The 23,904-nt window shown below is 46.7% G+C and overlaps 3 protein-coding genes across 6 annotated transcripts; 1 reads left to right on the top strand and 2 right to left on the bottom strand.

Annotated features, from left to right (window-relative positions):
* Positions 1 to 3,066: 3,066 nt before the first annotated feature.
* Timm17b (translocase of inner mitochondrial membrane 17B) lies at positions 3,067 to 9,042 on the bottom strand. Its single transcript, XM_077107255.1, has 5 exons — positions 8,970 to 9,042; positions 6,858 to 6,921; positions 3,742 to 3,870; positions 3,550 to 3,660; positions 3,067 to 3,458 (listed from the first exon to the last, which is right to left on the bottom strand). The coding sequence occupies exons 1-5, from the start codon at positions 9,027 to 9,029 to the stop codon at positions 3,370 to 3,372; spliced, it is 453 nt and encodes a 150-aa protein (XP_076963370.1). The 5' UTR covers positions 9,030 to 9,042; the 3' UTR covers positions 3,067 to 3,369.
* Positions 9,043 to 10,722: 1,680 nt separating this feature from the next.
* Pqbp1 (polyglutamine binding protein 1) lies at positions 10,723 to 14,903 on the top strand. 3 transcript variants are annotated; one of them, XM_077106588.1, is made up of 7 exons: positions 10,723 to 10,856; positions 11,272 to 11,355; positions 13,235 to 13,346; positions 13,553 to 13,665; positions 13,856 to 14,140; positions 14,364 to 14,427; positions 14,591 to 14,903. In XM_077106588.1, exons 2-7 carry the CDS (start codon positions 11,289 to 11,291, stop codon positions 14,745 to 14,747), a joined length of 798 nt encoding a protein of 265 aa, XP_076962703.1. In that variant the 5' UTR covers positions 10,723 to 10,856; positions 11,272 to 11,288; the 3' UTR covers positions 14,748 to 14,903. The 3 variants fall into 3 exon arrangements, with proteins under 3 accessions (XP_076962703.1, XP_076962704.1, XP_076962702.1); XM_077106589.1 differs by lacking the exon at positions 10,723 to 10,856 and adding an exon at positions 11,056 to 11,076; XM_077106587.1 differs by lacking the exon at positions 10,723 to 10,856 and adding an exon at positions 11,075 to 11,161.
* A 99-nt stretch (positions 14,904 to 15,002) lies between these two features.
* On the bottom strand, positions 15,003 to 23,602 carry Slc35a2 (solute carrier family 35 member A2). 2 transcript variants are annotated; one of them, XM_077106677.1, is made up of 5 exons: positions 23,500 to 23,602; positions 21,876 to 22,058; positions 18,232 to 18,383; positions 16,582 to 16,728; positions 15,003 to 15,242 (listed from the first exon to the last, which is right to left on the bottom strand). In XM_077106677.1, the coding sequence occupies exons 1-5, from the start codon at positions 23,588 to 23,590 to the stop codon at positions 15,132 to 15,134; spliced, it is 684 nt and encodes a 227-aa protein (XP_076962792.1). In that variant the 5' UTR covers positions 23,591 to 23,602; the 3' UTR covers positions 15,003 to 15,131. The 2 variants fall into 2 exon arrangements, with proteins under 2 accessions (XP_076962792.1, XP_076962791.1); XM_077106676.1 differs by having other exon boundaries at positions 15,133 to 15,242; positions 16,582 to 17,318.
* Positions 23,603 to 23,904: the final 302 nt, after the last annotated feature.

Genomic DNA, 23,904 nt, shown 5'->3' with positions numbered 1-23,904 from the left:
GGATAGGGTGACCCCTACCCTACTGTCAGGGTTTAGACCCTCTTCCTCTTCCTTGATTAAGCCCATCTCTTTAGAACACCTTGCCCACCCAGTATTTTCCCCTTTCCCCATGCACATATGTGGATGGCAATTCCAGGGGCTATAGGGAGTGTGAGAACCATCAGCCAGGGAGATCAAAGCAGAAGAATGGGGTAGAAGAGCTGAGTGACAAATCAAGATAGATGGAGACAAAGATGGGAGTGAGGCAGGGAGGAAGTGTGGAAGAGACTGGAAAAACCTGAAGGAGGGCCACTGAAATCCTTGGTGGATGTAGATGTTAGTAAATAGGAATAAATCAGAGATGAAGGGCTGGGGGTGTAGCCTAGTGGTAGAGCCAGCAATTAGCCTGAGAGGGCCTATGGGTTCCATTCCCAGCACAGTAGGGGTGTATTTGAGAAAGAGGATGCAGGTGAAGCACTTGTGTGTTTCCTTAAGGACCCCAGTTAGAAGATAAAGGGCCAGAGGCCTGAGGCAGGCTGGCCTGACCATTCGCTGTGGGTCCAGACTCAGTACAGTAGGTACCTCCATGCTGCCACCATGGGAACCACTCACACCTTGCTTGCTCTCCTGCATTTGGCGCTGCATATACTGTCTCCTCCCTGCTGCATTTCTGACTCTTACAGAGATTCCTGTTACTCCTCTACTCCTCTGTCTTTATTCTTTCTCCTTTTTTTTGTGCCAGATATTGAACTCAGGGACATTCAACCACTGAGCCACATCCCCAGCCCTATGTTTTTTTTTTTTTTTTAATATTTTTTAGTTGTGGATGGACCTTTATTTTATTTATTTATTTATTTATTTATTTATTTATGTGGTGCTGAAAATCGAACCCAGTGTCTCACACATGCTAGATACTCACACTACCCCTGAGCCATGACCCCAGCCCTATTTTGTATTTTATTTAGAGACAGGATCTCACTGAGTTGCTTAGGGCCTTGCTAAGTTGCGGAGGCTGGTTTTGAACTCATGATCCTCCTACCTCAGTCTCCCAAGCTGCTGGGATTAAAGGCATGTGTCACCATGCCCTGCTCTCTCCCTCTTTTTTCATTTATCTCTTGCATGTCTCTTTCTGCCTCCACCTCTGTATCTCCCTATGTGCATCTCTTTGTTTCTACTTCTCATCTCTCAACTCTGTTGTCTCTTTTTGCCTTCTCTCCATCTCAGTCCCTCCCTGAATCTGACCTTATATTTCTCTTAGGAAGCTGACACATGCACCATAATCTGAAGCTGCCCTACAACTCTTTCTTTCCCTCCTTCTCATTTCAAGTTTATTAAAACTTTAGCAGTACAAATTACCCAGGGTGCAGATTCTTTATTTTCTAAGCCTCACTTTCTAACCCCTCTCCTTCATATTTTAAATCTGGCATCAGCCTACCCTATCCCAACTAGAGGCTGGAGGAACTACTGTAGGAAGGGGCCCTGAATGTTACTTGGTGAGCAGGCGAGCCACCTACAGGGGCCCAGACTGCATTGGTCCAGTTGCCCCCCAGTGGTGAACTTGAATGGATTCCCAGGCACGAGAGGAGGGCTGAGTGCCATAGCATTTGGAAGTGCCTTAAGGGATGGGACCTTAAAGTTAGATGAGGTAGAATTTAGAGGCTACAGAGGATGGGGAACCTGCAGATAGTAAGGGGTTTGTAGGGCCAGGGCCCATTTAAAGGGGACCAGGGAGATACTGGATTGTGTAGAGGCGGTAGGTTCTGCATTTGCCTTAGAGGGCAGCATGGAAAGATGGGCAAGGAGTAAGGCCGGTGGACTCATGGAAAAGAAAGGCCTGGCAGAGGTAGTAAGCGAGATGAGGGCTGGAAGTAACCAGCAGACTAGACCAAAAAGGCCACTGGAATAATCCTGAGTGGGATGAGGCCTAGGAGTGCAGAAGGGGTCCAGAAGGCACTGCTGCTCTAAGTGCCTGTGGCACCAATGGTTAGGGGTCATACCCCAAGGCTCCAGCCATGTTCCTGGTGCACACTAACCCCACCCTGCCCTGCTTTTCTCAGGCCCTTGGTGGGGTGATCATGCACTACCTGGCACTATCATTCATGCAGGAGGCATAGTGGCTCTGTCACCTTTGCATCCCTATGAACCAATATTGTACCAGGGAAAGAGCATTTCCATCAAGTTGCAATGGCTTGCAGATAGGAACAGGTTTTGTCTCCCATGAGGTCATGTGTACTGGAGCCATTTGTGCAAAGGAAACCCTTGATTTCTCAGGAAGCTTTTGTGCCTCCCTGTGGCATCTGCACCCCAATGGAGAGTGTCTGCCTCAGCCACATAGGATTTACATATAAGTGACATCACGTGGGTGTGATGTCCATCCAAAAAAATCTCTTCCCCATTTATTTCCTATCCTAAAATGAAAATTAATTTCTAGTTCTTTTATGGTTGGCCTGAACAAACAAACAACTAAGCCAATCATGGTGAGGCACACCTGTAATCCTAGCTACTCTGGAGGCTAAGGTGGGCTAAGACAGTGATCCAAACAACTGACAACACTGCATGATCTACTCTGTAGAAAAGTATCCCTGTGATAGAACGGGAGACTGACACAGGAGACCTTTTTTTGAAGAAACCATATCTCCCTGACACCAACTTCCATTCTAGGGCCACAGTGAGGCCACATTGGATGGGGATAATTTTTGAAAATGGGGTGACTAGTATCTAGAAAAAAAAGGGTTTCTTGTAAGGTCAATTTCCCAGCCTTGGCCATGGGAGCTTATGGAAGAGGGGTCAGGGTAGCAGTATGTGTATGTGTACAGTGTCAGGGGTACAACATGCACAAACATGTGCACCCCCAACAATCCTTGTGTTCATGCACTTCTTTTAAAACATGTTCCTGTCTGCTCATTTCATTGTTTGGCTCCTGCACACCCTTATGCATGTACCCAATTCTTATCTTCATGCACTTTTCCCTTCCTGCTCATTCATCCCATAAATGTTTATTAGAGCCCATTCATGGTGGGACTCTAAGTCCTAGGGCTTCTGAGTCATGAAAAGGGCTCTGCCCTTGTCCTGAGAGGGAGGTCCTGGGAGTGCATAAACAGGCATTTCAAAACTGCCTTTAAAAAACTCATCATGGTGCAACACGAAGAAGCTGGGATGAGAACTTATTACATGTGAATGTGGGACTAGGGTGCCCTGAGAGAGAAAAAGGGAATCTGTCTGTCAAGGCCACTGGGATGCCCCACCCCCAACCTGGGACAAGGGAGCAGAATAAAGGCCCTCTCTGAAGAGTCCAGGGCTCACTGAAAGTCAGCCTTCCCTTAGAGGTAGATCACTGGTGAGAGAACCGAGGTGCAGCTCCCATAGTGGTGGTGTCAGGTGGCGGCTTCCTCAATGATATTGCTGACAGCTGGGAAAGTCTGTGTCTGGGGTATCCTCCTTAGGGGAGAGCTGGCTGGGGTCCTCTAGAAATGGGGGTACTAGAAAAGGGAGAATGATGTTAGGACGATTGGAGGAGGAAGGTAGAGCATTTTCTGCCTCTCTCCCTGACAATCGTCACAAGGTACTCACCATTGCGGAACTGTCGGGAGGTAAATCGAGTGAGGAGGATGCTAACACCCTCAACGAGGGCTAATAGAATGCCCCCCATCATTGCTGAGCCCACCATTGCCAATGGTCCACCTGAGGGGTGAAGAGAGAAAAAAGTGAGGGCAGGCAGAACAGTGTGGGAGGCTCAAGGGTCAGGGATGAGGGGGCACTCACTGCGGGCAGCCAGCACAGCCCCAGTCACTGCACCACTAGTGATGGAGTTCCAGGGATCCTCCCTGCCTCGAAGCTGCACCAGGCCACAGTCCACGGTTGAGAACAGGAATCCCCACACTGCAAAGCTACCTGTATGGGGACAGAAGCTTAATTAGTGTATCTGGGACATCCCAAGAACCCATATCTTGAGGTTTGGGGAGTCCTAAGGCTTGAATTCTCTGGTCAAAATTGGGAAAAAAGAGTCTAGGGGTGTAGCTCAGTTGTATAGTGCTTGCTTAGCATGAGTGAGGCCTGGGTTCTAACTTCTGCACTACAAAAAAAGAATGGGAGAAAACCTGATATAAAGGAAGAGAGCAAACTCCCCTGAAATATTATGTCTGTTCACATCCTTCGTAACTTCCACTTCAAGCCATCTTTAATTGTCATTGATGAAAGAAAAGTGGCACACACTGGGATAAGATCATACACACCTGGGATAAGATGCTGGTTTATTGTCAGGAGCTGACAAGGCTGCTCTGCACAAAGACAGGGACAGCAGTAGAAGCTAGGGAGAGCAGCACAACAACTCCTTGAATGTTACCTTTTATAGGCTAGAATCATGGCCATGTGCTAGGGGCAGGTTTAGTCTGAACTGACATAGTAAGTATCCCCTCATCTTGTGGAAGGCGAGTTTGTTTCTTGGGAACAGAGACAGGCAGTTTTCCTATCTCTCAGAGGGCGAACAGGGAAACCGGCATGTCCCTTTATCTTCTCAAGGAGAGAACAGGGAAACCAGTACGTCCCCATCTCAGGGGCCGGTAAGTTGTCTCCTATCTCTCAATGAGAGAACAGGGAGAGACCAGCAGGTCTCCAGGCTGATAGGTTTTATCTTGGGCTACTTTCTATTCTTGGGAATAAGAACAGTATTCATAAAGTGGGGTTGGGGAAAAGGAAGATGGCTGCAATTATGCTAACAATTGATATTCCCTTCACCTTTATAAGGAGGTGACAAACGTTACAAGCATATTCATCTTTTATATGGCTTTTAATAGGCAACTTCAACTTTATTTTGGCACCAGGGAGCCACATCCCCAGCCCTTTTTATTTTTTAAGACAGGGTCTTGCTAAGATGCTTAGGGCCTTGCTAAGTTGCTGAGGCTAGCCTTGAATGTGTGATCCTCCTGCCTCAGCCTCCCAAGTTATTGGAATTACTGCACCACTACTGCACCACTGGCATACATCACCATGCCCAGCACAACTTTGATCGTTTAATCACTACAGACAGCTGGATTTCAGGCCTTGATTTCAGGGAGAAAGAAACAGGTCAGGAAAGTCAGTTAATAACACAATATACACCTGGGTATGGTGGTGCACACCTGTAATCTCAGCAACTTGGGAGGTGGAGGCAGGAGGATCACCAGTTAAAAGGTCAGCTTGGGCAATTTAGCAAGACTTTATCTGAAAAAAAAATTATATTTATTTTTCAGTTTTCGGTGGACACAACATTTTTATTTTATTTTTATGTGGTGCTGAGGATCGAACCCAGCGCCCTGCGCATGCCAGGCGAGCGCGTTACCGCTTGAGTCCCATCCCCAGCCCCTGAAAATAAAATTTTTAAAAACTAGCTATAACTCATTAGTTTTCAGTGGTGGAGAGCTTAAACAGTGTGCATGAGGCCCTGGATTCAATTTCCAGCACTATCACCAGGGAAGAAACGTATATATAGGTTAAACATCTCTAATCCAGAAATATAAAATGCTCCCAATCCAAAGCTTTTTGAGTATGGACATAACACCATGAGTGGAAAATTCCACATTTGCCATCACATGATGGGTCACAATCCAAATGCAGATGAACTAAAACTACTACAAAAATTAGCAGGGTGTGGTGGTGAGCACCTGTAGTCCTAGGTACTCAGGAGGATAGGGCAGGTGTATTACTTGAGCTCAAGAATTTGAGACCAGGGGGGCTGGGGTTGTGGCTTAGTGGTAAAGCACTCGCCTGGAATGTTCGAGACCCTGGGTTTGATCCTCAGCACCACATACAAAAATAAACAAGTGAAATAAAGGTGTTGTGTCAACTAAAAAATAAATATTAAAAAAAAAGAATTTGAGACCAGGGCTAGGGTTGTGGCTTGGTGGTGGACTGATTGCCTAGCATATGTGAGGCACTGGGTTCGATTCTCAGCACCACAAAAAAATTAATGAAGTAAAGGTCCATCAACAACTAAAAAAATAAATAAGTTTGAGACCAGCCTGGACAACACTGTGAGACTCCACCTTTTAGGGTGTGGGTGTTGCTGAGAATCAAACCCAGGGCCCTGTACATGCTTGGCAAGCACTGTACCACTGAAGTAGATTCCCCAGTTCCAAGACCCCATCTCTTAAAAAGTAAGTCTATAGGACTGGGGATGTAGCTCAGTGGTAGAGTACTTGCCTAGAATGACCTAGTCCTTGGTTTGATCCTTAGCACTGTACAAAAAAGAAAAAAAAAAAATATATATATATATATAGTTATATGTGTAAAGTTACTTTTGGCCTATCTAAATAAGGTAATATATAAAGAACAAATTAAATTCCTATTTATATTTGGGTCCATTCTTAAGATATCTCATTAGGCATATGCAAATATTCTAAAATCTGAAAAATCTCTGAAATCCAAAATACTTCTAGTCTCAAGCATTTTGGATACTTGTAGTTAATATGTTTGAGGGATTATTGTGTTTCAGGACCTATATGAGATACTGTTAGTTGACATTGTTAATTTTAAATTAGTTAATATTATTTAAGGGTTTGCTTAGCATAGCAACCAGCACTTAGTACCAAGTAAATCACGTAAATTACAAAATTACTGATAAGGTGGTTAATGTAATCATCATCACCCTATTATAGATGAGGTTCAGAAAGGCATGCTACTAGCCCAAGGCCACAAAACAGGGAAGACATGGGGGCTATATTTAAACTCTGGAATCTACATTCTTGCTCTTCCATGTTTAATTATTTGGAAATGTCACCTCCATTGGAAAAACTCAGGCAAAGTCGAGCTAAAATCTGGACCTCCCACTTGCATCTGTCCCTAAAGGATCGACTTCCCTCAACACTACCATCATATTTCCTATGGCATTATAAGACTCTCACCTCCAATCTGGGGTGCATGGATCCTCACAGTGTTGATACTACTCCTTAACCGATGTTGAATTCCCTGGGAAAAGTAACAAAATGAGTAAGGGCAGAGTTGAGGCCACTGGCAGGATTTCTAGCCTTTAAGAGAGGAAAGAGGGGGCTGGGGATGTGGCTCAAGCGGTAGCACACTCATCTGGCATGTGCATGGTTCGATTCTCAGCACCACATAAAAATAAAATAAAGATGTTGTGTCCACCAAAAACTAAAAAAAAATATATATATATATATATATATATATTAAAAAAAAGAAAGGAAAGAGGTGGGCTTGGGATGTAGCTCAGTGGCAGAGCATTACCTAGCATTTCTGAGCCCCTGGGTTCAATCCTGAGCACCACACATACAAAAAAAAAAAAAAAGAAAGAAAAATAGGGAAGGACACAGGTGACCTATTAGATGTGGAAAAGCAGCCAAGAACTAGGGGTCTTGAGGGCACTCTAGCATAGGTGTTGCCAAAGTTGGGTTGATAAGTTCTAATTAATTCCTTTGTACACTCATTCACTCAATAAATGGCTAATGAGCACCTACTATGTACCAGGCACCACACTGCAGGGATACAGCAGTGAACAAGGTAGATTTGGTCCCTCTCCTCTCAGAGCTCATATTGTAGTGGGACAACAGATCCTGAGCAAATAAATGAGACAGTTTCAGACAGTAACACAAACTCTAGAAAAAATAGGATGAAGAGATCTGATAGTGACTGACGAGTCAGGAAAGGCCTCATTAAGGTGGGAGCACATGTGGGGCACTGGAAATGTAGCTCAGTGGTAGAGCACATGCTTAGCATGCCTTCAGGAGGTCCTGGGTTCCATGCCCAGCACCCCCAAAACATAAATAAATAAATAAGGAAGGGAGCAGTATGTGCTAAGATCCTCAGAATGAGAAATGTGGGCAAAGATCCAGGAAAGAGCATTCCCAGAGTTGAGGGGAGGGACAGAACTAGAGGTAAAAATTGTAGAGATCTTTCAATGACATTTGATGAGATATTCTGGGCAGGTGAGAGAGCAAGAGACAAAAATGTTTATGTTAAACCAGGTGCACGCCAGTAATCCCAGTGGCTCAGGAGGATCCTGAGTTCAAAGTCAGCCTTAGCAATGGTGAGGTGCTAAGCAACTCAGTGAGACCCTGTCTCTAAATAAAATACAAAATAGGGCTGGGGATGTGGCTCAGTGGTCAAGTGCCCCTAAATTCAATTCCCAGTACCAAAAATAAATACATAATTTTTTTTTTTAAAGAAAGAGTGAGAGAGAGAGGGAGAGAGAGAGAGAGAATTTTTTTAACATTTATTTTTTTTTAGTACTTGGCGGACACAACATCTTTGTTTGTACGTGGTGCTGAGGATCTAACCCGGGCTGCACGCATGCCAGGCGAGCGAGCCACCACTTGAGCCACATCCCCAGTCCCATAAATGTTTTTATAAATCAAAAGGGTTTTCTTTTCGCAGAGTCTTTAGAGGACTGAGGCAGGAGGATTCAAAGTTGGAGGCTAGCTCTGGCAGTTTAGCAAGATGCTGTCTCAAAAGAAAAAAAAATAACAAAGGCTGGGGATGTAGCTCAGTGGTACAATGTCCCTGGGTTCAATCTCTAGTAGTGGGGGAAAAAAAGGATTTTCTCAATTGTAAGACTTTATTCTCTCTGCCAACTAAACTCCTGTCACTTCCCTATATCTAGGTTTCTAACCCAGAATCTGTCTTTAGGTAAAATCTGTCTGGCTTTGCATACACATTTAGGATTTGGAGACTTTTTTTTTTTTCTTTGCGTGCTGGGGATCAAACCTGGACTCAGGCATGCTAGTAGGTGCTTTACTACTGAGCCATACCCCAAACCCTAACTACTGTTTTGAAAGTATACTATTTTCACAGAGCAGCTCTAGATGGGTGGAAGGAAGACAGGGGTCTGTGTATAGTTCCTCCAAAATCCCAGGTCCAGAAGCCAGGCCTGGCATACAGTAGGTGAGCAGGTACCAGAATGAATAAGTGCACATGGAATGGCTGCTCCCAGCAGTTTTCAGAGCAGCATTCTGTATAAGAATGTCTTCTGACCCCCAACACCAGTGAAAGCCAGGACTCACAACAGGGGCATTGCGGAAGCCCTTGATAGCCTGGAAGACTCCACCTCCAATGACACCCATAGTGAAGGCTCCACCACAATCATCCACAATTCGCCATGGACTGCAAGCAGGAAGGGAAAGATGGAGTTAATGCAAGCTGGTTACCCCAGGCCCCAGCACCTGGACTCTTTCCAACTGGGAGAAATCATGTCACCAGAATGGGAAGTTCATGCAGCAGAGAAAAACACTTCAGATAGTAACAAGATAGCCAGGTTTGATGGCACATGCCTATAATCCAAGTCACTTGGGAAGCTAAGGAGGACCCCAAATTCAAGGCCAGTCTGGGCAACTTAGTAAGACCCTACTCAAAATTTTAAAAAGTAAGTTTGGTATGGTGGGTGCATGCCTATAATCCCAGCAACTCAAAGAGTCTGAAGCAGGAGAATCACAAGTTCAAGGCCAGCCTCAACAAATCAGTGAGATCCAGTCTCAAAAAAAAAAAAAAAAAAAAAAAGGGCTGAAGATGTAGCTCAATAGTAAAATACTCCTGGATTCAATTCCAACTACCCTCCCCCCAAAAGCAACAAGATTGTCTTATCATCTTTTTCCCCCCCTCACAAGAGAAACGGGTCAAAAGGGCGAAATTATTACTCTATTCCAACAAAGGAATCAGCCAACTGTTTAACCCCTATTAAAATTTGAGTTGGCACATGTCAATTAGGGATATAGAAGTGTTAACTAGCTGGACACGGTGGTGCATGCCTGTAATTCCAGCCATTCTGGAGGAGGCTGGGGCAGAAGGGTTGCAAAATCGAGGTCAGCCAGGGCGATTTAGGGTGACCCTGTTTCAAAAAAATAAGGACTGGAGAAATGGCTCAGGGCAAGAACACCCCTGAGTGCAATCTACAGTACCACAAAAGAGAGAGAGAGAGAGAGAGAGAGAGAGAGAGAGAGAGAGAGAGAGAGAGAGAGAGAGAGAGAGAGAGATAGATATTTAATTAGTTAGTACTGTTACTAAAGTAGGGCCTGGTGACACGCCCTTCTCAGACGATCAGCCCTGTACATCCAAGCCCCACTCCTTTTACACCTAACACCAGGGAAAATCCAAAAAGACCACAAGGAGGATCCCAGCGCCCCCGCCTTGCCCACAAATAGGCTATTCCACGCCCCGCCCCTATTTACGAAAGCGACGTGGGAAAAACCATGTTTTATAACCCTGGGGGTTTCCACTCAACACCGCAGCCCCCCCTCCGCTGAAGTGGATTTGACCAGCGGTATCATTTTGATAACAAAGAGGGACTATGAGATACGAAGTCAGGGGAAACGTTTGGTAGTCCGTACTGCACCTCACCTACTCAAGCACACAACTGTGGATTCTCTTAACAGAGCCTGAGTGGGAGGAGCCAGGTGAGGGGGCGGAAGGAGTTAAGTTTCTGAGAGTCTCCCGAGTTCGATACGTGACACTGTGTGGCCTGTGTGTCTCCCGACCACCTCCCATGGCTGGCCTGGGCGCCGCAACCGCAGTCCCAGTGCCTGTGACTGTTGTCGTACCAAGGCTCCTCCATGGCGCCCGCGTCTGGCGGCGCAGTCTGGCGGGACCCTAACCAGGCCACGCCCCCAGTGTCAACGCACATAGGCGCGCGAGCTTTTCACTTCGTCCAGGGAAACGATTGGGTCACTTCGCTACTCGTCAAGCCAAAGGAGCACTCTTATTGGTCAGCTATGTTTGCGTCATCAGTTCACTGCAGCCCTTGCGTCGCCCAGTTACCTCAAGGCTTCGGGGAAGAAGACCTCATTCTGTGCTTGGAGGGGGAAAAATATAGATTCGTGTGGTACTGGTGATAATAGTGGCGACGAGGGTGTGTCGGCCGGTCTAACAGCTTTTCCACTACCCGCACGATTGTTTTGGTAATCCTGGGGTGGGCACATATTTTTAGATCTGGAGGAGGTGTTGCATCCAGCTCCCCCATCCCAACGCCTTAGTTCCTCCCACCCAGCAGTCTTTGAGGGACAGTGGGTGAGCCCACTTCTGGAGTGCAGGGGTGCGGCACATGGCACACTCAGCAGTGGGCGGAGCCTGTGCTTGGAAGAGGAACTGGGTCCTGCAGCATCCGGTCTCGAGAGTAGGGTTGGTGAGAATTTTGGTGATACTGCCACCTATCTCTTCCATCTCTTAGCACGTAGATTGTTAGTCTAGCTATTGGTGCAGTTAGGTAGGTGGAGATCGTAAGAGTAGTACAGGCTTCAGGGAGATTCTTGGTTATTAGATCTAGATTAGATTCTTCATTTGAACTGATTTTCAGTCTTGTCTTTCCGTCCCTAGGTCTGTCACCTACCGCTATGCCGCTGCCGGTTGCACTGCAGACCCGCTTGGCCAAGAGAGGGATCCTGAAACATCTGGAGCCTGGTGAGAAAGCTAAGAGTAGATGGGCCTACGATTTGCCAGTCTTGACGGGCACTTTGTTTTTATGTCAGCACTTGGTAACCAGCAAGGGCCTAGTGTGCCCCAACCAGTGACATGGCAGGCATCTCATTGCTAACAATATTATTTCCTGACATCCATTCCTACTGTGTGCTAAGCACTGTATGTAGGAAGGGTTGGAGGTTAGATGTTTCATCCTTATCAATACCCATATCAGATGCCATGTTCAATCCATGAATCAAGGTGGTGCAATGACTTTCACCTACAGACCAAGATATTCAGGAGCCTGAGGCAAGGTGGGGGGAATTTCTTGAGCTCAGGAGTTCTAGGCCAGTCTGGACAACAATCATGAGACACAATTTCAAAAAATAATTAAAATAAATCTGTGAATCAATCTGTAGGGTTTAACTACATGCTATCTAATAGGAAGGATAGTTGACAAATCCTGCAGTCTCTTGTTGTCAAGTATAGTGGTGGGGTGATGTTTTGTTGTCTACTATAGATAGCATGTGTCTCACAGGTCCTCTGGTGATTGACACAACTGTGGTGAAGTATACTTTATTGTTCACGATATCAACAGCTGACATGTATTTGGGACCTAAGAACATGGCATACTTATTATGCCTAACAGTCTACAATGATGGTTAGGATCTATCACTTAGGCCTGCTGTGTTTCTGGCTGCTAATTATATCTTATGGTCAATAATATTAAAACATGGTATATATTTTAGGCTATGGTGTGCCAGGCACTAAAAAATGTATCATACTATTTCCTTATTGATATCTATTATAAGACCACTGTGTGCCAGGCATAGAACTTGTGGTTAATAGTATTAAGGGTATTGGTTTTTGGTGGTGCTAAGGATTGAACCCAGGTTTCTGAGTATGCTAGGCAAGTGCTCTACCACTGAGCTACACCCCCAATTCCATATCATTAACATTTCTTTTAAGCCTATTAAGTACTAGGTGCACTGCTGATGTAGAAATACATCTTATTAGCAATATTGATGATTATATCTAATATCTATTTCAGGCCTACTGTGTGACAGTCATTATGCCATTGCTGGCATCTACATTTCATTGTTAATTATATCCACAGCTAAAGTCTGCTATAGGATCTACTGATAGCCAGCACTGAGCTGATAGTAGATACTTTTTATTCTGTTGATATTAATTGACATCTGTTGCAGGCTTACTAAAACCTCAGAAACTTAATGGGTTCAGAGCAATGTTTGGATAAGTCTCTTTTGTTACCCAAACTCTTGCTACTCAATATAGAGGACTCAGGAACCCTGTACTCACCAAACTTGGAAGCTGAATAGATTGGACATTATTTTTAGATAACCCCCTTGCTGATCAAACTCACTTCATCTACATAGGTTGGGATAATGTGAACTCAGGAACTGAATGGATATGGATAAATTTTTTCTTGGGAATATGGGGCCTTGTGCATGCTGGACAAGTGCTCTACCACTGAGCTATACCCCCAGCATGACATGGATAATTTTTTTTTTATGAATTCCTATCAACTCTGAAACCAGATAGGTTTGGATAACACTATAAACTCATCATCTGGACCCAGAACCAAAAGATTTAGGTAAATTTTCTGGCAAATTCCCTAAAACAGATATGCTTGAAATGCAAGAAGTACTTCATTTGCTTCCTGGCACACACATACACCCAAGTGTCTTCCACATGTGATTTGTGTGGATATGAGTGTGCCTCTCCAGGCCCTGACTGTAGGATGAGAACTCCCCTGTTCCTTAACTGCTCTCCTCCTCCTCCTCCTCCTCCTCCTCCTCCCCCTCCTCCCCCTCCTCCCCCTCTTCCCTCCTCCTCCTCCTCTTCCTCCTCGTTCTGCTAGAACCGGAGGAAGAGATCATTGCTGAGGACTATGATGATGATCCTGTGGACTATGAGGCCACCCGGTTGGAGGGCCTGCCACCCAGCTGGTACAAGGTGTTCGACCCTTCCTGGTGAGCCTGGGGACCTGGGGGGGAAGGGCAACTGACTTTTGAGTTTGCCCTTCCTTGTTGTCCCTGACTGTGGGGCATACAGGGTACACGGGAAGAGATCTGGGGTCCTGACATGGGGCAGATATAGGCAGAGATTGGGGAGACAAAGAGTTCTTACAAGTAGAAGACATCTGTGCTGACACTCCTTCCCTCCCACTGCCCCACAGCGGGCTCCCTTACTACTGGAATGTGGACACAGACCTCGTGTCCTGGCTCTCCCCACATGACCCCAACTCCGTGGTTACCAAATCTGCCAAGAAGCTCAGGAGCAGTAATGCAGGTGAGTTGGCAGATCCAGTGGTGCCTCGAGATTTGCAGTTCTGAGAGGGGCCAAGTAAATTTTAGTGGATCAAGGAGGGGCAGATGAGACCAAGCAGGTTCAGCCCCAGGCTAGTGCGGATGTTAAAGGTGGAGACTGCTGGGTCCTGGAATGGGAGAAAGTCACTTCAGGACTTTCATGTTTTCCCTAGATGCTGAGGAGAAGTCGGACCGGAGCCATGAGAAGTCAGACAGGGGCCATGAGAAGTCGGACAGGGGCCATGAAAAGCTGGACCGGGGCCATGATAAGTCGGATCGGAACCATGACAAGTCTGACAGAGATCGAGAACGTAGCTATGACAAAGTAGACAGAGAGAGAGAACGGGACAGGGAACGGGATCGGGACCGTGGGTATGACAAGGCAGACCGGGAAGAGGGCAAAGAACGGCGCCACCATCGCAGGGAGGAACTGGCTCCCTACCCCAAGAGCAAGAAGGGTAAGCAAAGCAGGCTGGGACTTGGGTGAGGCACTCAGCTTGCCAGGGCATACAATATGAAGAAGCCCTCTCTCAGGCGGGTGCCTGAACCTGGTATCCTGCAGAAGGGTGCTGTGGTCCATTGCAGCTACAGGCTCCATTTTTTTCCTGGGATGGGGGGCTATGTGATGAGGGACTCCTTTTGCCTCAGTTGAAGAACTTCCCCTGCCATTTACTTCCCTAGTGGCAAGCCGAAAGGATGATGAGTTAGACCCCATGGACCCCAGCTCATACTCTGATGCACCCAGGTAAGTGACAACCCCTTGTGAGCCCTTCTCTTTCTTCATGACTCTCACTGCACCTGTGAATACCATCCTCCTCACCATCTCCTTTCTCCTTCCTCAGTCTTGACTGGTTGGGGGATGATCACTATACCCCTTTCCCACCCCCTTGATCCTCTATCACCTCCAGGGGCACATGGTCAACAGGACTCCCCAAGCGGAATGAGGCTAAAACGGGTGCTGACACGACAGCAGCGGGACCCCTCTTCCAGCAGCGTCCATACCCATCCCCAGGGGCTGTGCTCCGAGCCAATGCTGAGGCTTCCCGAACCAAGCAGCAGGACTGAACCTTTGTTCTCTGGAGCCCTGGCAGTTTTCTTTTCTTTTTGCAATACTAGATATCGAACCCAGGGCCTTGTACATGCTAGGCAAGCATTCTACCACTGAGCTATTCCCCCAGCCCCCCTGGTGTTTTTAATAAAAGCTTTACTGTGGATCATGTTCATGAGGCTTAAGTGCTTCCTCCCTCTCACTCTTTTCAGGCTCCCCAACCCAAGCTGGCAAGATCCAAAACACATTTTATTTGCAAAACTCACCTAAGAAATAATACTGGGGTAGCAAGGGCTGAGGGCTGAGGTGGGACATTAACAAAAGAAAGCTTAGTCACGTCTGCCCCGCATGGGAGCAGGGGCAGTGTGGATAGGGAGTTCGGTGTCTGCCTCACCCTACCCCTAATACTGATCAGAGTTTGGTCCCAGCTGGGCCAGGGCAAGAAGGGAGAACGATGCCAGGCCAACATCTTCAATCCCGGCGGCTACGAACCCTTCACCTTGGTGAGCAACCTGTGGTGGGAATGGGGAGGAAAGAGAAACACAGAAAACTGGGGTGGGCTAGCAGTAGGGTTTCCTAGCCAAGCGAGGGTGGTGGCAGTAAGGCTGGTAGTCCTGGGGTTAGTAACAGTGCTTATGCGGAGAGGGCCCACTGGGTCAGAAAGCTACACATGGACTAAATAAATACAACATCTTTATTTGGCATTGGGTATCCTGACATTTGTTCATTACAGTTCCTTAGAAAACAAACCAAAAAATCAGACAAATTAATAAAATAAAGATCCAGTGGCCCTATTTACATATAGCAAAGACAGCCCAGGCATCTCCCATGAGCACACGTGTGCATGCACACACGCACACACACACACACACACACACATACACACACACACACACACACATCCCCTGGGATACAGTTAAGGGGTTAATAAGCTTTGGGGAGTGCAGGGAGCAGGTTTCACGGCTCATCAATTCTGAGACACCCCACCTTGAAGTAAGGGTATCTCATAATACAGCCAACGGGGTAGCAAAAGTGAGATTGGCAGCTTTAATTTTCTTCTCAGAAAATAACCCTGCATCTGGCAACCGTCAGTGTCTTAAGTTCAATGAGATTTAGCCACTTCAAGGACCTCCCTTCCCTACTTCCCACACTCTGGATCATTAATGATCTGATTATACCACAAATCCCCAAATGACTAAAAAACAAATGGCCCCTACTGCACCCTCCCCCAGATGCAAACTCTCAGCTCGTGCCTCTTTCTTGCCCTGGGTGTTTGCAGCAGGCCCATCTTTAAGGGTCTCAGTGCCAGGGAAGCTGCCCCAAGGCCACAAAAGAGACCAAGCCAACATGACCCAGGGTGATGGTAAGGGAGGAGAGAAGGCCTCAAAGGATGGGAAACAGAACCCCACAGGTAGGCATTAGTCATTACTAAAGAGCTTTTGTCCAGTCTGTCTTTACAAAATTGGAGGGATGACTGGAAGGGACTGTCCCAGGCATGAGAGACAAGACACCTCCAGCTAACAGGGGTGGGTAGACAAGACAAAATGCCTTGAATGACCATTTTCCCAACCCTATGCCTAAAGAGGTTAGACTGGGGCAGAGGAAGCAGCTCTAAAAACCCCCTTATGGGGGATGTCAGTCTACCAGTAGGGGTTCATGTTGACACCCAGCCCTAGCCCCGCACCCCCCCAGAAGTCTCAGTGTCCTGGGAGAAAAGACCATCTTCCAACCCCAGAGGAGCCAGGCCCTGGTGATGACTTGGGTCCTACAGATGCCTGACATCCTTCACCCCATCCCCCCTCCCTGTCCCCCCAACCCCCCGCCACCAGCCCTCACTTCACCAGCACTGACTTTGGCAGAAAGGGCTCCGTGATGAGGTCTCCTCGGTGGGAGGACAGCTGCGGTGGTGGTGGCTGCCCTGGAGGCTGCTGGTGAATGCAGGGCCCAGAGGCAGAGGCAGAAGTAGAAGCTATGGCTTTGACTGCACCTCGGGGAAGGCTGTAGAGGTAGACTGCACCAATGACGAGGCCAGCGCCAAGGGCAAACAATGGGTCCAAGTGGAAGCCAAAAAGGCGGATGGAGGCAACAGTGGACAGCACAATGGACAGGGAGGTGGCAAAGCCCTTGAGGATGTTGTCAGCATACTTGACAACAACAGCCACCAGCAACCCGCCAAAGGCTTGGTTAAGTACCACGCCCCAGACGGCAGGCGTGTACCCAAAGAAGAAGCCACGGCGGGCCACAGCAGTACCCTCAGCCCACCAGAGCCCTACTAGGCCCAATGCTGTGCCAAAGAGGCCCAGTTGCAGGTTGCGAAGCCATACGGACCCTGAGCTGCCTTTGAGGATCTTCTCAAAGTAGACACCTGCAAAGCCAGAGGAGAGGCAGGAGGCCACAACAGCTGCTAGGCCAGCCCCTGGGTTCTGATCCAGTGGCCGTGGACCACCTCCACCTGCTTGCTGTGCCTGGACAATGGCGACACCAGTGAAGAGGAGCAGCAGGGAGGCCCACTGTAGCCGGGAGAGACTGCGATTGAGCATTAGCACGGAGAACAGTGCTGTGGTCAGGATCTTCAGTTGGTACGTCACCTGTGAGTGACATGTGGAAGATATTGAGGGCTCATCCTGAGTCCCAGTAGGTGTGTGTAGGGGGACAGCACCCACTATGGCACAATGGAGGGACACAGGATGTCAATGGGTGAAAATAAAAATAGCAAAAAGAGCCAGTCACTAGCCATTGGTTGAGTTGTGGTTCAAAGGTCCAAGGACCCTCCCAGAGAGTACACAGAAGGGTGGTGGTGCCAGGAAGTCCCAAGCTACACCCAAGTTCACATCCCAATCCCATTTTCTGGCTGTGTGATCAGGGACAAAGCATTTGCCCTGTTTGAGCCCTGTCAATCTCATCTGTAAAATAAGGCTGAAGTATATAAACCATCTCACAGCAGGTAGGTTTTGTGATGAGGGAGATCTGGATACAAATGAGTCAACCACAACAACAATAAAACCAGCAAATATTTACATAGTGCATTGTAGGTGCTGGTGTGGATCTAAACACTATGTAAATAAGTTCACTTAATCCTCATGAAACCACCATAGGAAGGTGGGCATCATTGTAACCTCCAATTCAAAGATACATAAACTAAGAAACTCAGGCATAAATACATAGGTGACTTGCCCCAAAATCACACAGCTGTAAAGTAGCAGAATTGAGATTTGAACCCAGGCAATTCAGCCCTAGAATCCTGGCTCTCTATTTAACAAGGTTGCCCATGAATATCTAACCTAGGATTCTTTCCAGGTATTTCTTTCAATCATCCCAGCATCCCCATGAGCATCCCCTATTCCCAGTTCTCACAGATGAGGACACTGTGATTGAAGGAGTTCCAGATGACAGAGAGTCCCAAATGACACAGCCCCTGCTTTCTGCAGCTCATTCCCCACCCTACCCTCTATCCCCCAACCCAGCCAGTTCCCTTGGGGCCATACTGGGCTCAGGGCTCACCTGGAAAGTGGCAGCTGGTAAATTGGAGATGGCAACATACTGAAGGTTATTTTGCAAGGTGTAGATGAGAGAGGGCACTGCAAGCTTTAGTGTGTCCACATACTGCACCAAGACAGCCTCGTGGAGGAAAAGAACCAGGTGCTTCACGTTACCTAGGTGGGAGAAGGAGAGTCCCTTTTAAAAAAGACTATCAAAGATAGGGATCCCTTAAAGTTTGAGACCAGGCCTGGCTCCTGCCCTCCCCCACCTACCCAATACCCTAGGGGTTAGAATGAGGTCTGGCGCTCAAGTTTTTTTTTTTTTTTTTTTTTTTTCAGTGCTAGAGATTGAATCCAGGACCTTGTGCATGTTAAGTATGTATTCTACTACTGAGCTACATCTCCAGCATTTGTGCTCAGTTTCTCCCTATGATATAAATATATCTCTAGGAAGACTTTCTGATACTAAGTTTATTCACTGCAAAAGGAGTTGGGGGTAGTTCAGTAGCAAGGCACCTGTCTAACAGGCAGAGTCCCAAGTTTCTATACCCAGCACTGCCAAAAAATAAAAAGAAAATAAAATGTCCCCAGAAGAATCATTCAAACAGGGTGTGCTGTCACATGCTTCTATTCCCAGCTACTTATAAGGCTTTGGCAGGAGGATCCCAAGTTCAAGGATAGCCTTGACAACTTGGCGAGACCCTGTCTCAAAATAAAATAGAAAAAAGGGCTGAGGATGTAGGTAGGGTGCTTGCCTAGCATGTACAAGACTCTGGGTTCAATCCCCAGCACCACACACACACACAAATTATCCATCACACTGTGTCTGATAATCATAGAGCACACTTCATTCACCTGAGAGCCCACCACCCTGGCATAGAACCCCATTCAGAGTAAGCACTTAATACATGTTTGTACAATGAAAAAATCATCACTATCCATGAACTTATTAAGTAGAAGCCCTGGAGTTCGGGTGGAAAGTCATATTCCAAACGGGAAGTTTCAGACTAGTTGTTTTATTTTTTGGTACTAGAGATGGAACCTAGGATCTCATGCATGCTACTACTGAGATAAACTCCATCTCAAGGCTAGATTTTTAGATTTACACTATTTTAGCTCCTTAGTGGCCCATAAGCCACGTGTGAGCAGGAGCCAGACCTAGACACACCAATCAGTTTCCCCTGACCCATGGATTAATGCAGTCTTGATTATTAAGCAGAAGTCTGGCCAGGACCTGTTCCAGTGACCAACTGAAAATCATCAACACAGCCTTTGCAAAGCTCACCTCAATTTTTTTTCTTTTCTTCCTTTTTCTTTTGGTGCTGGAGATTAAACCCAAGGCCTCACACGTGGTAGAGAAGTATTTGACCACTGATCTATACACCAGCCCCGCTTTTTTGTGTACTGGGGAAAACCTCTAAGCTACATCCCCAGCCCCTTTTTTAAACTTTTTGGTACTGGGGATTGAACCCAGGGGCACTTAACCAGTCCTTTTTATTTTTTGAGACAGGGTCTCACTAAGTTACTTGGGGCCTTGCTAAATTGTCAAGGCTGGCCTCAAAACTGCAAACCTCCTGCCTAAGCCTCCTGAGTTGCTGGGATTATAGATGGACACTATCATGATGGTGCCAGTCCCTTAAAAAAAAAAAAAAACTTTGAGAGAGGGTATTGTTAAATTGTCAAGGTTGGTCTCCAACTTGCTATCCTCCTGCCTCAGCTTCCCAAGTCACTGGATTACAGGTGTGCATCACTGTACTCAGCCCCCAGACCTTTCTTTTTTGCTTTATTTTTAGACAGAGTCTCACTAAGTTGTCCAGGCTGGCCTAGGATTTGTGATTCTTTTGCCCAAACCTCCCAAGCAGCTGGGATTCCAGGCATACAATCCCCAGTATTCCAAATAAATAAGGTAACAAGATTATATGCCATAAACAAGCATAAATGTGCATATTCATATTACTGTGGTGAATTGTGAATATTCACACCAAATGGGAAAATAAAAAACAGTCTACCAAGAGGTCCACATTAGGTCAGGCTACTTTTTCCTTTTCTTTCTTTTTTTTGCAGTGCTGGAATGGAACCCAAGCCTCGCCTACTCAGGAGGCTGAGGCAAGAGGATGGCTTGAATCTACAAGTTTGAGTAGATCAGGCTTTGAAACATATCATGGAGACTCTGTTTCAAATAAAAGAAAAACAAATTAAAATTGTGGATAAAAGCTAAAAAAGCCTGGCTGGGGATGCTGGGGATATAGCTCAGTTGGTAGAGTGCTTGCCTCCCATGCACAAGGCCCTGGGTTCCATCCCCAGCACCACAAAAAAAAAAAAAAAAAAAAAAAAAAAAAAAAAAAAAAAGCCTGGCTGGGCATAGTCATGCATGCCTGTAATCCCAGCCACTCAAGAGGCTGAAGCAGGAAGATCCAAAGTTTGAGTTGCCTGGGCAACTTATCAGGACCCTGCCTCAACATAATTTTTTTAAAAGGGCTGAGAGAAACATACCCCTACCCCTGGGTTAAATGTCCAGCACTGGGAGAAAAAAGCTGAAGGCCTGTGATGCAGTCTTTAGCTATCTCTCACTTCCCATCTCAAATGTTGTCCTATGAGGACAAGCCTTTGAACTAACATTCACCTGCCTCAGTTTCCCAAGCTGCTGGGATTACAGGTATGTACTACCATGCCTGGCATTTTAAAAACTTTTATGACACTTAAGAAATCATCATAAATTTGAATTCAGATTGAATATTTGAATATTAATTTCTGATTTTTTTTTGGTACAAGAAATTGAACCCAAGGGTGCTTAACCACTGAACCACATCACTAGCCCTTTAAGACAGGTTCTCACTAAGTTGATTAGGGCCTCGCTAAATTGCTGAGACTGGTTTTGAACTTGCAATCCTCCTACCTCAGCCTCCCAAGTTGCTGGAATTATGGGTGTGTGTCACTGCACCTGACTCTGAATTCCTGAACTCAAAAAATACTCCTGCCTCAACCTTCTGAGTAGCTGGTACTATAGGTGTGTGCCACCACACCTCACTGGTATTATCCTTAAAAATATGTATCAAATAACTTACCCAAGACAATAAGGGGGACTTAGAATATAGCTCAGTGGTACAGCACTTGCCTAGAATGTGAAAAGCCCAGGGTTCAATCCAGAGTACCGCAAAAACAACAACAGGCATAAATAAGGACAAATTAAAACAAATAAAAAATAAATTAAGGAAGGATTTACTTTGAAATAATATGAGGAGAACTACATAGACAGACATATTGGCTAGCACTGACTGGATAACCATTGATGCTGTTTCAGAGCAAAGTGGCCATGAGTTGATAATTGTAAATCTGGGGGATGGATACATGGATATTTTACTATTTTATCATTCTCTAAATTTTTTGTCTAAGTTTGGAATTCTCTATTATACAAAGTTAAAGGTAAGTCAATCAATCACTATGTGAGTTCCCTGCTACCTCATGGGTGTATGATCTCATTCCTACATCCCCAACTTATTAGGGGTATAAAAGTGTAGATGCTGTGGAAGGCAAAGAAGCTGAGGTGCACTTACATAATCCCCAGGCAGGTTCACAGACATGGGGATACTCACACAGCAAACCCTCCATGTGAACACATACAGGTATGTGGGGAGTCCTTCCCAACAACCCCTCCCTGGCTCGTACCCCTCTTCTGTGCGAAGAGCAGCAGGAGGCAGGTGAGACCTTTGAGCACTTCGGCCATGACCACAGCAGTTGTGGCAAAGAAGCGATCCCCAGGCAGCGTGCGGGCGTAGCGGATGCTGAGGATGAGGGAGGCATTCTGGACCACCAGCACAGCTAGGGATATGTACTTGAGGCGCCGGTGAGCTGTGGGGAATGGAAGGGGAGGGGGATAGGAGGGGGTCAGAAGCTGCTGGGGCACAGCCAAACCACCACCCAACCCGTCTCCCTTTTCAACCAGGATTATCTGTGCCACTGCAACTTCCTCCATCTGCCTGTCCACCCTGACCCAATGAGGGATTGACCTCTAACTGCTTCTATTCCTTCAACCACAGGCAGGAGAGCTAAAAATGGACAAGTAGATCCATTCTGTCCAGCTCATATCTTGAATCCTTGCTGAGATGTCAGGAAATGGCTAGGGCAGGCCCTAGACATCCACCCCATCTCTCCTCCCTATCTCTCTAACAGAATACCAACAACTATATTCTCAACATTTATTGATATTGCTCACTGGGTGCCTATTGCCAGGTAAAGGAACCTTACAGATTTTCTCAATAGACTCTTACATCACCCTGATTCTTAAGAAACTATGAAGATTCCCATTTTATGGATGAACAAATTGGGAATTTATATGAAATGATGGTCTTGTTTAATGAGGGTCATGTAAAGAAAAATACCCCAAATACAGGGAATGGGACTATTGTTTAAGGTATGTCCACCCCCCAAGAAATGGTATTTCTCTCATCTCCCCCATTGTCCCAAGGACTGAACCTCATATAATGAACAGTAACCCCACTAAGAATGGTCTGGTTCCCTCAACCATATAAGGAAATACTTCCCTATATTACACATGTTCTGTCCTCCTAACGTTGCACACCCTCCTTCCCCAGCCAAAGAATAATTCCTTGTTCTACCCACACTCACAATGAACTCACTCTGCTATAAGGAAGGACCTGGCACTTTCAATGTTCTTTCTGTGACCTATAAGGAAGGACCCTCCCACTTCAAAATACAATAAATTCTACCTCCATTAGGAAGGGATCGCCACAGAAATATATAATTTTCCACATATAATGAAAGACAAACATCGTCCTCAAAATGGACCCTATAGTCATAAGGAAGGGCCTGCCCCACCCTAGCTGACAATTTATAAGGTCCCTTTATAAGGAAGGAACAACCACCCTCAGAACAGTTTCTTCCTTCTTCAAGGAAGAACTCCCACACGGTCAGAATGGTCTCTCCCTTCCATAGGAAAAGACCTACTGCACTCAGAATGAAAGGTCTCCATGGTCTTATCCTCTCCAAAAGGAAATTTCTTCCATATTCAGAGTGGTCTTCACCCTCCAAATGCGGAAGGACTCTCCCCACAACCACCCTCAGAATGGTATCTTCCCCGCCCCAACACACTCGCAATGCTCGGTTCCGTTCTCCCTTCCCTTTTACACGCGCGCACACGCGCGCGCACACACACACACACATTCCCGCTGCAAAAGTGATGCTCCCTATCACTTCAGTGAGGAATCTTTTCGACCCTTAGCGATCCCGACCTCTGCCCCGCCGCCGACTGCTCGGCCACTGTGCGTCTCACCCGCACTCGTGGTCCCAGGCTCCAAAGTCCCCGCGGAGACCGCCCCTGGCCCGGCCGCCGCGGTGGAACCACCAACCCCAACCGCTGCCATGTTGGCATCTGCCCGGCCCGTCCCCTCGGCAACAGCAGGCCACTTCCGTGTCAATCACTTCCGCTTCCGGGCCTCTGAAGCGAAGGCGGAGCCGAGTGCCTGCCTGGCCAAAGGGGTGGTTTTCCTCCGCCCTTCGTAAAGGCTGGCTGAAGTACTGACCCGGGAAGTTTCCAAGGTCTTTGAGAAAGGGAGAACCAGGACAAGGGCGACTCTAAGCCCGTCGTTACAGATGCGCGCTGGCCCACACCTCTTACTGGATCCGCCCCAGTGTCCCCTCAACCAGATCCTAATGCCGCTTTCCATACTACCCGCCC

The sequence above is a fragment of the Callospermophilus lateralis genome, chromosome X (assembly GCF_048772815.1).
Source record: "Callospermophilus lateralis isolate mCalLat2 chromosome X, mCalLat2.hap1, whole genome shotgun sequence".
Lineage (NCBI taxonomy): Eukaryota > Metazoa > Chordata > Mammalia > Rodentia > Sciuridae > Callospermophilus > Callospermophilus lateralis.
The sequence above is the reverse complement of the archived record's forward strand: the minus strand, read 5'-3'. Positions and strand labels throughout refer to the sequence as shown.

Excerpts from the sequence above, each read along its gene's own strand:
- Slc35a2 (XM_077106676.1), bottom strand. The coding sequence starts at position 23,590 with ATGGCAGCGGTTGGGGTTGGTGGTTCCACCGCGGCGGCCGGGCCAGGG. Across the intron at positions 22,059-23,499 it reads GCCTGGGACCACGAGTGCGG|CTCACCGGCGCCTCAAGTAC; the intron begins GTGAGACGCACA and ends CATTCCCCACAG. Across the intron at positions 15,243-16,581 it reads ACGGAGCCCTTTCTGCCAAA|GTTGCTCACCAAGGTGAAGG; the intron begins GTCAGTGCTGGT and ends TTCCCACCACAG.
- Timm17b (XM_077107255.1), bottom strand. The coding sequence starts at position 9,029 with ATGGGTGTCATTGGAGGTGGAGTCTTCCAGGCTATCAAGGGCTTCCGC. Across the intron at positions 6,922-8,969 it reads GCTTCCGCAATGCCCCTGTT|GGAATTCAACATCGGTTAAG; the intron begins GTGAGTCCTGGC and ends TACTTTTCCCAG. Across the intron at positions 3,459-3,549 it reads CTCCCGACAGTTCCGCAATG|TACCCCCATTTCTAGAGGAC; the intron begins GTGAGTACCTTG and ends TCCCTTTTCTAG.
- Pqbp1 (XM_077106588.1), top strand. The coding sequence starts at position 11,289 with ATGCCGCTGCCGGTTGCACTGCAGACCCGCTTGGCCAAGAGAGGGATC. Across the intron at positions 11,356-13,234 it reads CCTGAAACATCTGGAGCCTG|AACCGGAGGAAGAGATCATT; the intron begins GTGAGAAAGCTA and ends TCGTTCTGCTAG. Across the intron at positions 14,141-14,363 it reads CTACCCCAAGAGCAAGAAGG|TGGCAAGCCGAAAGGATGAT; the intron begins GTAAGCAAAGCA and ends TTACTTCCCTAG.